Source organism: Panulirus ornatus, chromosome 32 (assembly GCF_036320965.1).
Source record: "Panulirus ornatus isolate Po-2019 chromosome 32, ASM3632096v1, whole genome shotgun sequence".
In the NCBI taxonomy this organism is placed as follows: Eukaryota; Metazoa; Arthropoda; class Malacostraca; order Decapoda; family Palinuridae; genus Panulirus; species Panulirus ornatus.
Window position 1 is genome coordinate 2,945,322 of NC_092255.1, and position 18,147 is coordinate 2,963,468.

The following is an 18,147-nucleotide window of genomic DNA, read 5'->3' on the forward strand; positions in this document are numbered from 1 at the left end:
AGGATAGAGTGAATTGGAGTGATGTGGTATACAAGGGTAAACATCCTATCAGTGAACTGAATAAGAGAAGGTGAAACAGCTGGGGGGAAACCATGGAAAGGTCTGTAGGGCCTGGTTGTATAGAGGGACTTTGGCATTGGTACATTGCACATCACAGGTAGAGGATGGATGCGAGTTCCTTGTGCTACCTCACTAATGCAGGGAACTGCAGACAAGTAAAAAAGAAGTATGATAGCACTATACTGCAGTACACTCAGTTACATTTCAGAAATCCAGAGTTCTGTATAATAATCATTACCAGTGCATATTATCCATAAATTGTATAAACGTTAAGGAAAAGAATACAAACAAATGGGTAACTCTTAGTTTTTACTAGTAATGAGATAAAAATATTCTTATATATACATACATTAGTTGTGTTAAAAAGACCTGTGATGACATAACTACCACCTGACTGATGAAAAGTGAAGCTAGGACCTCTGCTAAGCAGTAAAGATCACTAGTAAGTTATCACCACCTGGCTCACTAACCACGGCATATATCAAGTGAGTCAGTGGTGAAAACTAAAAGTTGGTCATCTATACTTACGTATTATCATACCTTTGTATTTTCATAGTACATGTAAAGGTTTTAATCTTTCTACTGCATTGCTCTTTAAGATTTTTTGTATCAAAGGTATAAGTTTTTATCTGGTAAATGTGTAAAATATCATCAGTTTGAAATACACCAGCAAGATGAAATTCTCATCCGTAAAACCCCCTTATTACCTGAAGTGGCCTTAGTTCCAACCCATGTTGATAATAACATTATGTAATTCGTTAATGTCAATCACAAAAACAATACTAATGTTACATACGCTTTTCCAACACCTTCACCACTTTGACAGTAACCAAAATTCATCACATTTCCACACTCCTGAATATTCATTAACTGTGAAAAGAAATTTTTTTAGTCTTACATTTTCTCAACAATAGTACATAATCGATCATCTGTACCCAGTACACATACTTTTCTATTTTGCATGCATAGATTAGTGAGCACTTGAAACAAATGATGATTAGTCAATAATTAAGATGAAAAAACTTTTTTGGGAAAGTATACTGTTTATCACTGCTAATACTGTCTTACTAATTTCAATCTTTTAGCACTACCTAAGGTAATATCCTGTGTACATATACCAAACAGAAAGATGCAAAAGATTGGTTCAAATACTGTATGTATCACTATTATCTTTAACCCCCATCCTCATATACATGAGGTGGATCAGGTAAATACTGCCTCTCAGTTCATACACATCTACACCCAAATCTAATGTGTTGTACATGATTTTCATTTAATTACTTTCAGTTATTCATGATATTAAATACTGTGACTCCTGATACAACAGATGATATACCAAGGACCAATACCATGACATTTTCTGATGAGTTTTGCAAGTTATTAGTGTCCTAAATCTCGAAAGGACAGTGGCTAGCTATGTGCACACTTTGTAAAGTGGCCTTAAATTACTCTTTAATTTCACCACAGAAGTGATCAATTCTGTGTACACTATACCATGGTATTCTCCAAGTTAAAATGTTAACTTGGTCCTGGACGTAGTGCAGTGACTTGGTCTTGAATATAATATAACAGTAACTAACTCTGAGTTTATCTAAAAACAGCATCCATGTAAGATGGATCATCTTGGTCCTAGTCTAAATATGCCTTAACATGAGAATGAAACTGTCTTTGCCACAGACTAACTCTTTTACTATCAAAGCTTAACATCCTCCCACAAGGAAAGCTTACCTTTATCTTGCTTTGCCTTAACTGACCAACCATGTGCACACTACAAATTGTCCTCTAATGGTGAGATGTTAGCATGGCTTAGGGTTATAACAAAACTTTGTTTTCCTATGTCCATACCAAGGAAAATGCATTGTCAAGAATGCCTTACTAACTGAATGGGACTAGGTGTCATGGATGACATCTTCCACTGAAAGCACCACTTCCCTAGTTTATGCATGAATCATGGATAAACACCTTTGACAGAAAGCATCTTATATGTAACATTTTATCACTAATAAAAGTAAAATATAACTAAAAATGGTAAAATGGGGACTCTTTGACACATCACCAGGATGGATAGCAATTATGGGGCACATGGAAATGAATCCCAGAAGCACTGTATGCCGGGAAAATAAGCAAAAATGGAGAGTAACTCCTTTTTTCATGCTCAACATTTAAGAGCATGCATCCTAAACACACAGGGTTAACCTTATCTCTGGTGCACATATGATTCTGTGGTCCTCCTGCAACTCACGAAGTCTACACCCACAATCAGCTGGAATACCAGAATTCCTTCTCTAATCTCCAGATACCTTTTTCTCCCTAAGAAGTCATTATCCCACTTTCCACTTAACTTTACAAAGAGTATAGTTTCACCAGAGAAGCAGTTAAAAGAAAGGAAACTTAAAGTTCAAAAATAACAAACATAAATCCTATGTATATGTATGGTAAATATAATATTGCACATATTCACAAAAACAGTATACCAAACTTCACAACAATCCTAAACTTTAAGCTCTGTACCTTCTTGGCACACAAGTCTAGTGAGCTGAGCACCTTTTATATGGGTACTGACCTAAGTAACCAAGACATGGGTACATCGTTGCACTTTTTTTTTCCTTTTTTTTTATTCGTGTCCCTCACCTCACGACCAATCTGACTTAGAGTCACAGGCCATTACAACATAACTAATAAAAACAATGCAGATGATGCCTGACACAATCTTTGCAGTTCTTACTTCCAGAACTGAATGCTCTACCTGGCCTGGGCTACTACTTCCCACCACAGGCTCCACGATAATAATGAGACACACCAGGTCTTCCAAACCAGGTCCTTACAACCTACAGTTGTATGGTAATATTAAATTTTGCCCATAGTCTCTAGTAAAGTCGGGAAGAACTGCTTTATAAAATTTACTAAAGAAGCTTTGAGATGACATCTACACAACTGCATAAACTATTCTTCCTACAAATTGTACAATTCAGTTTGTACTCATATTCACAAGGGCACTTAATCACCAAGTTACAAAATATAAGAAATCACTGTGAAATGCATTTAATGCATTTACAACCTCTTATAGGATAAGTACTTCATCATATTCCTACAATCATGATTATATATTCAAAATTCACCCATTCAACTGTTTTGAAGATTCTCATATATTAAAAAGGGGTAATCACTTCCCTTCAACTGTGCTGTTTTAAAAAAAAATCATCGTAATCACTTCCCTTCAACTGTGCTGTTTTAAAAAAAAATCATCAATCTAATTATCTTTTTAATAAGTTTCCTGGTTATTTATATCACCAAAGTAGATTCAAACTTGGCCTATGCAAGAACAACAGAATTACTGAGGTGCCTAAATTTGACATCCCCCTTAAAGAATCCCAAAGAAATAAAATGAAATGAGCTGTATATGGATAAAGAACTCCCAAATATTCTCTTGAAATTTTTAACCTGTGCACTTGGCACACATTTGAGTCAGTGACATCTAATACTCATACTGGTATGCCAAGTCACCCAGCGTGAATGTTAAACCTCCTGTTTGTTCCTCAGTACCAATGTTGCCACGTCCAAGGATTCACTAGCGTACTGGAAAAGGATGATATCTTAGTTAAAAGAAACAAAGTCAGTTTTTGCTTCATCTTGCCCGTTAAAACTGTGAAAATGATGCACTGATGTAAAGCAATACTTGTTCAGAGAATGCATGATTGTAATGTATGGCCTTGAATGGGGAGAGTGGTCACTGGCAAGACTGTGTATGACCTTGAAAGGGAAAATGCTCCTATTTCCCCCTTCATGGCCATATAACTGCATATATATTTTCCAGGAATGTTGCTTGTTTTCCCAAATTTCTGTAATTAGAACCTGCTTACAAGTGTCAACTCTGTGCATGTGAGCACTGCATGAATAATACATTGAAGTGTATGCACTGTACCATATATCAGCCCTTTGGATCACTGGGCAAGAAAAAAATTGTATTTAGTGTTGCTAAAAAAATGCTCAGGAAACACTGGTCTCGGTGATACAAACTTTGCTGGATGGTTCACACATTACAAATCATTATACAGTATTATGATAACTGAGATGGAGACAGTTTTCTTAGTCATCGTAATAGCTTCATGGATAGCTGAGGTCAATCCATCTCCATATAGAGAGCTTATTACACATGACAGTTAGAGAAAGGATATGAGCAAATAAGGCCATTTCTTCATCTATTCCTGGCACTACCTCACTAGCATGGGAAATGGCAAACATATGAAAGAAATGATTAAAAAGTAAATTTTCTATTCTGCCTCCTTAATTCATTAAAAGCTAATTTAGTAATTTTACAATATGATAATTATTTTCAACTTTTGAATTGAGGAATCATGATTTACATTTACATCCCTTTAGCTATCTTCTCCTCTTCCACAAAGTCCCTATGACGGCGTTTGATATCAGCTTCCCTTGAAAAACAATGTCCACGAAGAACCATTTTCTGGCAATCAGAAAGATGAACTTTGGCCATTGGGATATCATCAGCAGACATCAACTGAATGAGGAACATTCGACGTATGCGATCACTGGTGTTGTCATAAGAGCCATGTATCAGCAGGTATGAGAAGATCACAACCTGTTTGAAAGGAAATAAAATAAAATGTGCTTTTAAACAATATTGTGGTCTTACTAGACTTTGCATGCATAAGGTTACACTGAGTGGAAATTCACCTTTGGTGAAATTGTATCATTGTCAGGAGACAAAAAAGAAGCAATCTTGTTAAGGGACTTCTCTCTCTAAAGGAATCCATCATTTTCCTTCTAATACTTGTACTACAGCCTTGAAGCTGCAGGAGCCCCATTAAGGTGGTCATAAGGATATATGATAGAATAATAATTATCATCCTTAAAGGATAAAATTCTTGGATTACATTAAATAAAGGAAAAAAAAGGATTATATCAAACATTACAAACAATAGTATAGTCAAGCTCTGATGATTCAGTTTTAATCTGTAGACCCTCTCATGAAATTTGTGAACAGTATCACATTACTGAGTCAAAATTCACTTGTCGGCCATGATTGCAAAGTGCCTTTTCAAAGAAAAATTTTATGATGGAGGCTCCACACACAGACAAAAGTACACATCTAGGCTGAGCCCTAATTGAAATGTAGAGGTTAATGACAGAGAAAAAGAAGAGACAAGGGAAAGTTTATAGATTTTAAAGAAATTAAAAAAAATCAACATGATTCTGGTAAAATTTACCCATTCAAAAATTACACATCGTAAATAATAAATCCTCATACAGTATAGCACTTAAAAAGCTAACAAGCAAAAATTACTCATCATAAATACCAAATCCTCATACAATATAGCACTAAAAAAGCTATTAAAGATAGCAATCGGCAGGTAACCATTGACCAGGGAGTTATGTTATTAGTACTACACTCCTGCATATTAGGAGAGTTAGTGATGGCTGCATAGTGAGCCAGCACTTCAGAGGTTGTCAAGGTGCACTCTTCTGACCGAGGTAGCTGCCTTTTGTTTTTGCCTCACTTACATGTGGACTGGTGACATTCAGTCCATAAACATACAATCTACCCTTTATCATGCATAACACTTGACAACACTTAACTCACACAACTCGTCCTTCATAACTCTAGATATTCCTGTAGTGAGCACTGTGCTACCCTTAACTTTTAGCAAAATGATAGGAACAATAGATAGAGGTAGCAGGTAGGAACATTAGACAAGCATTAGATAGGAACATTTAGGTGAGAGTATTAAGTAGAAGTAGTAGGTTGGAATATTAAGTGGAAATAATTATGGAGACTTGCTTTGGCCACACCCTTAAGAAAGTTCCTGAAGGGAACAGGCATCAAAGATATAGATAGACAGGTAGAAGCTATTGCTTTTTCACACTTGTGATCATTCTGGTCAGAGGCCAAATATAGATACATTTATTAAAACCAATATTTTGTAGCTAACTGCAATCACAACTACTTTCACTGCACAGATGTTTTTGATTTAATATGAAATAGTACTTGGACAGTCACTTTTAAAATGTTAAAAAAAAAAAACATTCCATAGTCTATCTAAGATAAATACTCTAAAATCTGGTTTAAGAATATGATGCTAGAAACCAGTACCTCATCCTAATTGCAAGAGGTTAATACCCATATCTAGAGATGACAATAATGTACATATTCAAACACTTTCAATACATACAGAAAAACACAACAGGAATCAAAACACAGGGTCCAAACAAAACCCCAGATTCAAATGATAGCCTAATCATATGAGACAGGTTTAAGCAAAGAATGTCAGTTTTTTAAGGAAACCCATTCTATTTAATTCTGTCCATAAATGGGTATGTTTGAAAGAATAGTGGTTCCAACAATGTTATATGGTTGCGAGGCGTGGGCTATGGATAGAGTTGTGCAACGGAGGGTGGATGTGCTGGAAATGAGATGTTTGAGGACAATATGTGGTGTGATGGTTTGATTGAATAAGTAATAATAGGGTAAGAGAGATGTGATGATGGATTGCGCAAAAGATGCTTGTGGCATGAGAAGAGTGGGAGGTGGGCTGTTTAGAAAGGGTAGTGAGTGGTGGGATGAAGAAGTAAGAGTATTAGTGAAAGAGAAGAGAGAGGCATTTGGACGATTTTTGCAGGGAAAAAATGCATTTGAGTGGGAGAAGTAGAAAAGAAAGAGACAGGAGGTCAAGAGAAAGGTGCAAGAGGTGAAAAAAAGGGCAAATGAGAGTTGGGGTGAGAGACTATCAGTAAATTTTAGGGAGAATAAAAAGATGTTCTGGAAGGAGGTAAATAGGGTGCGTAAGACAAGGGAGCAAATGGGAACTTCAGTGAAGGGCGTAAATGGGGAGGTGATAACAAGTAGCGGTGATGTGAGAAGGAGATGGAATGAGTATTTTGAAGGTTTGTTGAATGTGTCTGATGACAGAGTGGCAGATATAGGGTGTTTTGGTCGAGGTGGTGTGCAAAGTGAGAGGGTTAGGGAAAATGATTTGGTAAACAGAGAAGAGGTAGTAAAAGCTTTGCGGAAGATGAAAGCCGGCAAGGCAGCAGGTTTGGATGGCATTGCAGTGGAATTTATTAAGAAAGGGGGTGACTGTATTGTTGACTGGTTGGTAAGGTTATTTAATGTATGTATGACTCATGGTGAGGTGCCTGAGGATTGGCGGAATGCGTGCATAGTGCCATTGTACAAAGGCAAAGGGGATAAGAGTGAGTGCTCAAATTACAGAGGTATAAGTTTGTTGAGTATTCCTGGTAAATTATATGGGAGGGTATTGATTGAGAGGGTGAAGGCATGTACAGAGCATCAGATTGGGGAAGAGCAGTGCGGTTTCAGAAGTGGTAGAGGATGTGTGGATCAGGTGTTTGCTTTGAAGAATGTATGTGAGAAATACTTAGAAAAGCAAATGGATTTGTATGTAGCATTTATGGATCTGGAGAAGGCATATGATAGAGTTGATAGAGATGCTCTGTGGAAGGTATTAAGAATATATGGTGTGGGAGGCAAGTTGTTAGAAGCAGTGAAAAGTTTTTATCGAGGATGTAAGGCATGTGTACGTGTAGGAAGAGAGGAAAGTGATTGGTTCTCAGTGAATGTAGGTTTGCGGCAGGGGTGTGTGATGTCTCCATGGTTGTTTAATTTGTTTATGGATGGGGTTGTAAGGGAGGTAAATGCTAGAGTCCTGGAAAGAGGGGCAAGTATGAAGTCTGTTGGGGATGAGAGAGCTTGGGAAGTGAGTCAGTTGTTGTTCGCTGATGATACAGCGCTGGTGGCTGATTCATGTGAGAAACTGCAGAAGCTGGTGACTGAGTTTGGTAAAGTGTGTGGAAGAAGAAAGTTGAGAGTAAATGTGAATAAGAGCAAGGTTATTAGGTACAGTAGGGGTGAGGGTCAAGTCAATTGGGAGGTGAGTTTGAATGGAGAAAAACTGGAGGAAGTGAAGTGTTTTAGATATCTGGGAGTGGATCTGTCAGCGGATGGAACCATGGAAGCGGAAGTGGATCATAGGGTGGGGGAGGGGGCGAAAATTTTGGGAGCCTTGAAAAATGTGTGGAAGTCGAGAACATTATCTCGGAAAGCAAAAATGGGTATGTTTGAGGGAATAGTGGTTCCAACAATGTTGTATGGTTGCGAGGCGTGGGCTATGGATAGAGATGTGCGCAGGAGGATGGATGTGCTGGAAATGAGATGTTTGAGGACAATGTGTGGTGTGAGGTGGTTTGATCGAGTAAGTAACGTAAGGGTAAAAGAGAGGTGTGGAAATAAAAAGAGCGTGGTTGAGAGAGCAGAAGAGGGTGTTTTGAAATGGTTTGGGCACATGGAGAGAATGAGTGAGGAGAGATTGACCAAGAGGATATATGTGTCGGAGGTGGAGGGAACGAGGAGAAGAGGGAGACCAAATTGGAGGTGGAAAGATGGAGTGAAAAAGATTTTGTGTGATCGGGGCCTGAACATGCAGGTGGGTGAAAGGAGGGCAAGAAATAGAGTGAATTGGAGTCATGTGGTATACAGGGGTTGACGTGCTGTCAGTGGATTGAAGCAAGGCATGTGAGAAATAAAAAGAGTGTGGTTGAAAGAGCAGAAGAGGGTGTTTTGAAATGGTTTGGTCACATGGAGAGAATGAGTGAAGATTGACCAAGAGGATATATGTGTGAGAGGTGGAGGGAATGAGGAAAAGTGGAAGACCAAATTGGAGGTGGAAAAATGGAGTGAAAAAGATTTTGAGTGATTGGGGCCTGAACATGCAGGAAGGTGAAAGGCATTCAAGGAATAGAGTGAATTGGAACGATGTGGTATACCGGGGTCGACGTGCTGTTAATGGATTGAACCAGGGCATGTGAAGCGTCTGGGGTAAACCATGGAAAGTTCTGTGGGGCCTGGATGTGGAAAGGGAGCTGTGGTTTCGGTGCATTATTACATGACAGCTAGAGACTGAGTGTGAACGAATGTGGCCTTTGTTGTCTTTTCCTAGCGCTTCCTCGCGCACATTTGGGGGGAGGGGGTTGTTATTTTATGTGTGGCGGGGTGGCGATGAGAAGGAATAAGGGCAGGCAGTATGAATTATGTACATGTGTATATATGTATATGTCTGTGTGTGTATATATATATATATACGTTGAGATGTATAAGTATGTATATTTGCGTGTGTGGACGTGTATGTATATACATGTGTATGTGGGTGGGTTGGGCCATTCTTTCGTCAGTTTCCTTGCGCTACCTCGCTAACACGGGAGACAGCGACAAAGCAAAATAAACATTTAATTTTTTTTTTTATAAATAAATAAAAATGTTTCTGGTTTTTTACTATATTTGGGGGGATGAAATATACAAGAGCTGCAGAGCAAACAATAAGCAGCAGCATAAAGCTAGTAATGTAATTCATCCGAAAGTTGTTCATTCAAAATATCCTTAGATGCTTTCCTAACTACAACCCTGTCCACTGGAATCTATAAACAGTAGATAGAAACCAATCTTTATCATGAGACTTGACAAATGATTCTAAACTTCTTTACTGTGAAGATTCCCAGCATGAGTAAATGGATAGATTAATTTATGTAACTTTAGTGCGAAGCCCTTCATCGTACGAAATTAGATATATTCTTACCTGCCCTCTGGTCAATGTAAGTGGAAGAGCTTTTTCAATGGGGAATATCTCTTGACTCAAGTAATGGTAGCCTGGGGCAGTGCTAATGTCTTCCTGAGGTCCCAGCTTGTGTGAACCTGGGTACACACACAAGCCACCATTGCTTGGATCTGCAGCATCTAAGCTTAAAAAGACTGCTATCATCGAATCTTTCTTGAAAGGGAAATAATGGTAGTCCTGTCAATAGAAACAATAAAAGTGACAACAATAGTGTCATCAAATACATACAATGAACTTTATTCCAACAAAGGAATACATCTTAAGAATAATCACTAAAGATATATAAGTTATAAATAAGATTGACAACATTTATGCAAAATATGGCAAAGATCACAGGATACTGTTAATTACCTGGACACTTACACATGAAAAGAAAAGATATATTTTTATATTATATATCATACTTGATCACTGTTTCCAATGTTAGCAAGGTAGCGCCAGGAAACAGACAAAGAACAGCCCATCCCCTCGTACACACACACACACACATATATCTAAATATACATATAAACACCCATACATGCACATATACATATAAACACATGTAAATATTCATTCTTGCTTACCTTCATCCATTCCTGGCACTATCCCCACCCCACAAGAAACAGCATCACTACCTCCTGCATCAGCGAGGTAGTGTGAGGAAAACATAAAAAGAAAAGATATAAACAATTATCTCTACAACTAACTGTTCTATTGCAAGCAAGATGACTTTTCCACACCCACAGCTTACGAATAATTCTCTGCATATTTCCATCTTCTTATGATGTATCTCTCTCGCACACACATAAAACTTATTCTGTCCTTCCATTTTATCTTCTTTTTATATCTATTTCTTCTATCTCGCTCAAATACACTCTGGCTCATTCTTTCCACATGTCCATGCCAACTCAAAATTCTGTCTTTTGTTGTATCTACTACTTGCTTCCCAATACTGCATCTCCTAGTGATACCCCATCCACTTCAATGATTCTGCATCATCATCTTCAAAACCAATATGAACTGCCTGCTTGTAATCTATTAGCCATTCTTTTCTTATGCACTTAGATTTCACTGGAATGCCCTACTGTCAGTTATACCATTTCATGATCCTTGTACTGTATATCAGATGACCAATAGCTTTACCTGTCATTATCCTCCTTAAGACTCACAGGCATAATAATCCCCCATAAATCATTATCATCAAACAAGTTAACTCCCTCTGTAAATTGTACATTGAAGGTTGACAAGCCTGTGCACTGAGTAACACTTGCAAAGCTGCAAGACTCAAGGATAACAGAGAAACAATGGTATATGTTTAAGATTTTTTAAAGTCTTCCTTTAGAGTTCTAACAATCTGGACACTAATAATAAATGAACCATGTAGAGCCTTAGTAAAATACACTGCACTAGCTTTTAGGAAGCAGCAGTCTGCATCTTATATTGGCAGGTACATTAAAAATATCAGATTGAAAACAGGCCGATAATGTTTGATACAAGTAAGCATACTTGTGCCTAGAGAATGATATCTGTCATTAACCTCAGCCAATGTGGGGCTGGACTGGTGGATTAAAATCAGCTTCACTCTATGCCGCCTCTAACTTTAACAGGCTTAGGTTGTATTTCCATTATTCATTATGAGTTCAAGAAAAATCTACATTCAAGATATTTTCTCACTTATGATATATAAATTACTCAAATGAAATAATTCTCTCTTGTCTATGTGGTTACCTACCTGTATCTAATAAAACATTCTCTACATTAAAAGTATGCAGCACAATACAGCTGTTAATACAAATGCTAATATTGCTGTACAACTCTTAACATTCATAACAATTTACCAAATATTTGTTATTCATACCTTTTTCTCTCTCCAAGTGAAATATCTTAATCAGACAAACCCAGAAAGTTCTTCCAGTCCATCTTCTTGTTCCATACCATCCTAGTATTATCTGCTCAGAAACATTCTTGCTAAAAGTTTGAATTACAGTATATTTCCATAATTTCTGATAATGGAAATGCTTCCCTTGCATACACCATTCCACATACTCTTAACCCATTTGTCTCACTCCAGTACTCTTCCACTTTTCTGTCCTTACATGCTTCACTTGCATACACCATTCCACATATTCTTCACCCATTTATCTCCCTCCAGTACTCATCTACTCTATTTCCCCACATCACAGATAGTCTCCCTCTCACACACCCATTTAATCATGATGTCATACACTTTCCTTCTAAATTCCCTACTTTGCACTTTACCACATGCCCAGACACCTCAAAATATTACATTTCATCCACTCTACCACTCCACCATTCATTCACTTTGCATTCCTTACCACATCAAATCTCTCGTAATACACCCACTCATTACTTTCTTATTCTGTTTAGTCATACCACATGCTCCTCTCAAATAACTCGTTTCCACAGCTTCTCATAAAACTTTTTCTGAACAATGCAAGTACAGTAAGCTGTATATTGAAAATCCATATATATTCACCTGGTGCATGGGGAATGGTGAGCCTGTACCAGGGGGTTTAGTGTGTGCCTTGGTATGATGGAGGAGAATATCAGGAGTTTCCATCACATCTTCACAAGCATCTAACAATTTCTTATTCAAGAGAAGGCGTGTAAAAGTTGCAGAATACATCTGAAGCCCATGAATGGATTTCACTTCCTGTTTCTGGGAAAAGTACATTAACCACATTTCATAACAACAGAAGTAATAATTTGTGTGAATAAATTTTTTGGCTTCTTTCACTGTCAACTACATCACCTGATTATGGATTTTTCAGGATCTAAAGTAAGCCTTAGTGATGTGCATTTATCAAAATAAAATGACCCAAAACTCAAAATTCTAAGTAGATGGTACTAAATTCCCACAATCAAAACTCTCTCCTGGTTTCTATAATTGTGAACATCTAAATCTTTTTTTTTTTTTTTTTTTCGCTGTCTCCCGCGTTTGCGAGATAGCGCAAGGAAACAGACGAAAGAAATGGCCCAACCCACCCCCATACACAATGTATACACACACACGTCCAAACACGCAAATATACATACCTACACAGCTTTCCATGGTTCACCCCAGACGCTTCACATGCCCTGATTCAATCCACTGACAGCACGTCAGTGGATTTTTTTCTAAATCTATATATTGATATGATATTGTATTTATCCTTGGCACTAATCTGTGCTTACTTTGGCTAATAGTGCTGCACATAGGGCATTCTTATCCTTTACCGCAACAACAACTCAATCTTTCAAAGAAAATGAATACATTGATTTGATTTGAAACAAACAGTCTGAAATTTCTCTGCTATGAATATATAAAGCATCAAACTATTATATAGCTTTTCCAACAGTGTGTTCAGTATTTAAGACACTTGGTAGTGTTATAACTTTACATACAATAATAAGTACATGAATATATGAATGAAGTTTGAAATACAGTACCAATTGGTTACTAGTAAATACATTTTAACTTACTGTGGTTTCTTATGAAAACAAAACTAGTCTCAATACAATACTAATGAAAGTAACATTCATACTTTATCATATCTGTAACATGTACTAGACACATGGATTAGATGAAACATTACCTACAGGTGCTGATGATTCGAACCTTGGTCCTACTGGTTAGCATACCAACCTGCCAAGCAGTGGAATGGGTTTGGATGCTCAGCACCCATACGTAAATTATTATTATACTTTAATGTGCTAAAAGCCCAAAACAATGAAACATGATTACAGAACTTACAAGGGACAAATAAGTCATGCCAAATGTCCAATCCTGCTGAAAATGGCAAGACATACATGATGCTGTGTTGTAAGATCACAATGCTGAATGGGATTGAAATCAGACTGAACAACACTAACCATTTTCTCTTTCTTGTCATTCCAGTCCCCCTGCCAAGTTGCCTCCAAGTCTGACTGGGCTTTCTCCTTGAAGATGATGTCATAATCCCGACTCAGCTCATCTTTTTCCTCTTCCGTAAGTATGTCCAGTGCAACATATCCATTGTCATCATAAAATTTCTTTTGCTCGGGTGTTAAAAACTTCATAGTTATTACCTGCTGAGGAAATATAAGAGGTTAGTTCAATTAGCATGAAGATAAATTAAAAACATCCAAAAGGGGCTTCCTGTCATTCAGTTACTTTCCTTTTTTTTTTCTAAATGTACAGTTTAAAGTACAGTACAGCTTTTTTCATACATCATTTATCAATAATAGAGCATTCATACCCCCAAATCCCGAGTCCACAGCTTACAAATAAAAATTTGCAATTCATTATCTACAAAACCTCTATCTTCCCTTCATTCACCATAATGCCATTTAAGAAAGCAAGGTACACAACAGGTGCAAAAAGGATTCATTAAGGCAGTAAAATATTAAAAGGTACATATGGACTATACCGATAATAATCATTCAAACATTAAAATATATCTGCATTGATCTTACTAAACCAGCAACTGAAAATCCTGTGTACTCATAACTCAAGAAAATGTTTTCTTAGCTGAATACTGTATCATAGTAACTACATCATGACACAACAGTGTGTTTGATAATGCATTCAAGGCTGACCCCATAATAAAGAACATCTATTCTGCATCAGTCACTCAAAGAAATCTAATCATCTCGTGATAAGACAATATAAGACCTATTGTATCATCTCATTACAGAGATAATGGTGGGAATCTCTACAAAGACTTGGCATCAGAATATAGTAGAGTTCATATCAACTTTTAGAGCAATGGTTTTCAATTTTCATAGTTGTAAATTAATTGTAACAGCCAACAGCATTGAAAACCTAAACTGGCAACATCAAATGTTAAAGTAAAGTGTTAGACCCATAATCATTCAGTTATTACAGGGATATCCACATTGGCATCTTATTCACTACCCAGTACTTTATTACAATCTGTTGCTTGTAAGCTCCTGACAACTTCACTTCTAATCATATCATCTCATGATACTGCATCACATCTGTTCTAAATGGCAAATGCTGTCCTTACTTATCTTAGATGTATTCTTCGTTAATCTTCCTATACACATTTAATCATTACCATATTATGGAAGTGAAGAGGCTATTACTGTCTTTGGTAATCCCTCATAATTTTGGTGGTTGTTTAGAGTTTCTTTGTACTGTATTTACTGTATTGTTTACTGTAGTCCTTGCCTATCATACCAATAGGAAACTAAATTTGAGTGAAAGTTGCAATCCATGCTTTCCAGAACTTCCTAAGTATACATTGTGATATGTGGTTTCGATACATAACACATGACAGCTGGAGAATGGATATGGCCTTCCTTTGTCTTCTCTTGGCACAACTTCACTGATGCAGGAAGCAGCAGTTAAATATGAAAAGAAATACACTGAATTTTGTCAACCCTGAGAAGTGACATTAGCGAACAGCTAACAGCATTAGTTCCTTGAAGTATGTCAGCATCAGTTTTACCTCTTCTTTTCGAGGTTCTTAAAATCCATCCTGACATCTTTTTGCAAGAGACAACTGTTTCTCTATTAAGTTTGCTAAAAGTAATTTCATATGTCATAACTGAGGACTTTCACACCAATCTTTCAAGATATGTTGGTGTCTATTTCTGTGCAGTATTCTGTACTTGTTGTAAAGTCTCCACTCTCTCTAGAATAGCATGAACTTTTCAACCCTAAAACGAAGATTTTCAGAGGCATAATTTAGACAAGTGACATGTCTGTTTGTCATTAATTAGAGATATTGTCAATATCTCTTTTTTTTTTAAACATTCTAATCTTTCCCAAAGTGTTAACTCCCTTATCAGCCCTTATAAAATCTGTTATTTTAGTACTAATTAATTTAGAAACACAAGAAATTGAACTATGGAGCATTATGTATAATGTTTTGTGGCAGAAGTGTATTTTTTCCTCATACACTAACAATAAATTAATTAGTAATGGGAAAGGCTATGAAGATCAGGGACATTGTAGTTAGTCATAAGAACTGGAGAAATAATTCTAGCAATCAACATAACCTATAAAATCAACCATGATTTACCCAAATATTCAAAGTTACAATTCAAATATACAAGAGATCTTGTCTCATACTTCCCACCACATTGTAAAAATATTTCACAGGAGTTGTTTCATGTGGTAGGTAACAAACACACACAATGCCTAGCAACTCCATGTAAACGTGGGACTAAAATGATCATATGTTTTTCAAATACATCAAAAACAATACATATTAGATGTTACGAGAACTTCGGTGAAGATTTAATAACTTTCGTTATATATAAGTGTTTTGCCTACTCTTACATCAAATACTCCCACTTTTCCCTGATCTTCATAGCCCTCCTTTTGGTTTACTTATTTATTGTCAAAATTTGCCTCATATCTTAATTCTGTTCTTAATACAGTAAAAGAACAGCATAAGTTGCCTCTCCAAATTCCCTCCACCTTAAAACTCAATAACCATCATAATCTTTCTTTTGACTTGACATAAAAGTCATGACCATATCTGGCAACAAGGTTCTGGGTACTGGTGTACACTTAATGGCCATCATCAGAGCCTGTTATTCATTAGCATTTTTACACTGATGATACTTTATCACAGTTTTAAGCTTTTAGAATTAAATTGTTACGTCATCTCAGGTAACTAATATAGATGGTACTTACTGTTAGGTCTTACCTCAAGGTTTAATTTGAAGTAGTATAACAGGGGAGACTGTTAAGCTTGCCCTGAGTCCGTGCATGGGAATATGCTAAGCTAATATTTACATTTATCTACTGAGCTTTGTACTGGTGAGATGCCATAAGTTGCCGCCTTCTCCCCTTCAATTTCTCTCTTATAATTAATAAATTTGATGTCTTCCAGTGAAAATATTATTCTCAAACTCCTCTAGCATACTAACGGGAATAGACGAACTCGTGTCAAAATGTGTTACGTGGAAAATTATCATTAAAATGCTTTATATCTACAAAGTAGTAAGAATTCCGGGATCATGTTTGTTACTTGGCCAAGTGTCAACATGCCTTCCATAGCCCGCTTTCCCTTCATTAAACCTACGACCCTTAAAATCGATGGTACGACCCTTGGATTACGATGGTTCTGGGTCATGACCTGACCCCAACGTCAAAAGAACCAAGGTTGGTGCTTAGAGGTCATGTCCTTAAGGTTTAGTGTCGTACCGTCATGCTTATAGATAACATCATTGAGCACTAGGGTTGTTCCCTCGTGTTCAAATGGTTGTTGTGTATGGTCGTACCTTGGATGTGATTAAGGAATCGTAATTGCCCTTAGAATTGCAGCTCATTGCCAGTATAATCATTTTGACATGAAATTGGTATGAATTTATGAAGCTTATGCACATCATATTCTACACTATGACAAAGTATATACGGTCGTCACATATGATGATATCTATAACCTACTGAAAATGACCTTACGACCCTAAGGTATGATGACCTAAACTTTGACCTAATCATTAAGGGTCATGTTAAAACTTATGGCATTGTATTCATGGGTTGTATGTATCGTACAGGGTAGAAGTCCAACTGCTGTGCTCTATAGTCTTCCATCGTGCTCAAGGGTCGTTACGTTGTGCTTAAGGGTCGTTCCGTTGTGCTCAAAGGCCGTACCGTCGTGCTCAAGGGTCGTTCCGTCGTGCTCAAGGGTCGTTCCGTTGTGCTTAAGGGTCGTTCCGTCGTGCTCATGGGTCGTTCCGTCGTGCTCAAGGGTCGTACCGTCGTGTTCAAGGGTCGTTCCGTCGTGCTCAAGGGTCGTTCCGTTGTGCTTAAGGGTCGTTCCGTCGTGCTCAAGGGTCGTACCGTCGTGCTCAATGGTCGTACCGTCGTGCTCAAGGGTCGTTCCGTCGTGCTCAATGGTCGTTCCGTTATGCTCAAGGGTCGTACCGTCGTGCTCAAGGGTCGTTCCGTCGTGCTCAAGGGGTCGTAGCGTCGTGCTCAATGGTCGTTCCGTTATGCTCAAGGGTCGTACCGTCGTGCTCAAGGGTCGTTCCGTCGTGCTCAAGGGGTCGTAGCGTCGTGCTCAAGGGTCGTACCGCCGTGTTCAAGGGTCGTTGCCGTCGTGCTCAAGGATCGTTCCGTCGTGTTCAAGGGGTCGTACCGTCGTGCTCAAGGGACGTCGATGGTCGTGCACAATAGGCGTATCGTTCTTACGTGCGGCGAGATAAAAAAAAAAAAAAAAAAAAGTGTTTTCCTGTATGAATTAGTCTCATAACTGTACCTTGACTGCCTTATATCATTATGACTATAATATAGATATAGTTGATTATAATAGTGACCGGGAATAATAAATATGAACATTATTGAGCCAGGAATTTGCTCAGAAGAAACCCGTTGAATCTTGTTGAGCTGATGGTGTCATATATATATATACAACACTTGTGTATTACATAAAAGCTACAGACATATATAGATTTTGTAAAAGACTACATTATTGTATAATTAAGTAAATACATCATT

The 18,147-nt window shown here is 37.5% G+C and overlaps 1 protein-coding gene across 4 annotated transcripts in view; it reads right to left on the reverse strand.

Moving 5' to 3' along the window:
- Positions 1 to 352: 352 nt before the first annotated feature.
- LOC139758984 (phytanoyl-CoA dioxygenase, peroxisomal-like) overlaps positions 353 to 18,147 on the reverse strand; it is a 38,810-nt gene continuing 21,015 nt past the window's right edge. The window contains exons 2-6 of one of the 4 annotated variants that reach the window (XM_071680855.1): positions 16,352 to 16,390; positions 13,563 to 13,757; positions 12,187 to 12,369; positions 9,669 to 9,884; positions 353 to 4,660 (exon numbers count right to left, since the gene is read on the reverse strand). In XM_071680855.1, coding sequence (XP_071536956.1) covers positions 4,427 to 4,660; positions 9,669 to 9,884; positions 12,187 to 12,369; positions 13,563 to 13,748 — 819 coding nt within the window. In that variant the 5' untranslated portion in view covers positions 13,749 to 13,757; positions 16,352 to 16,390 and the 3' untranslated portion in view covers positions 353 to 4,426. Of the gene's footprint in view, positions 4,661 to 9,668; positions 9,885 to 12,186; positions 12,370 to 13,562; positions 13,761 to 16,338; positions 16,667 to 18,147 lie in introns of those variants that run through there. The other 3 variants (XM_071680854.1, XM_071680856.1, XM_071680853.1) reach the window with 3 other exon arrangements.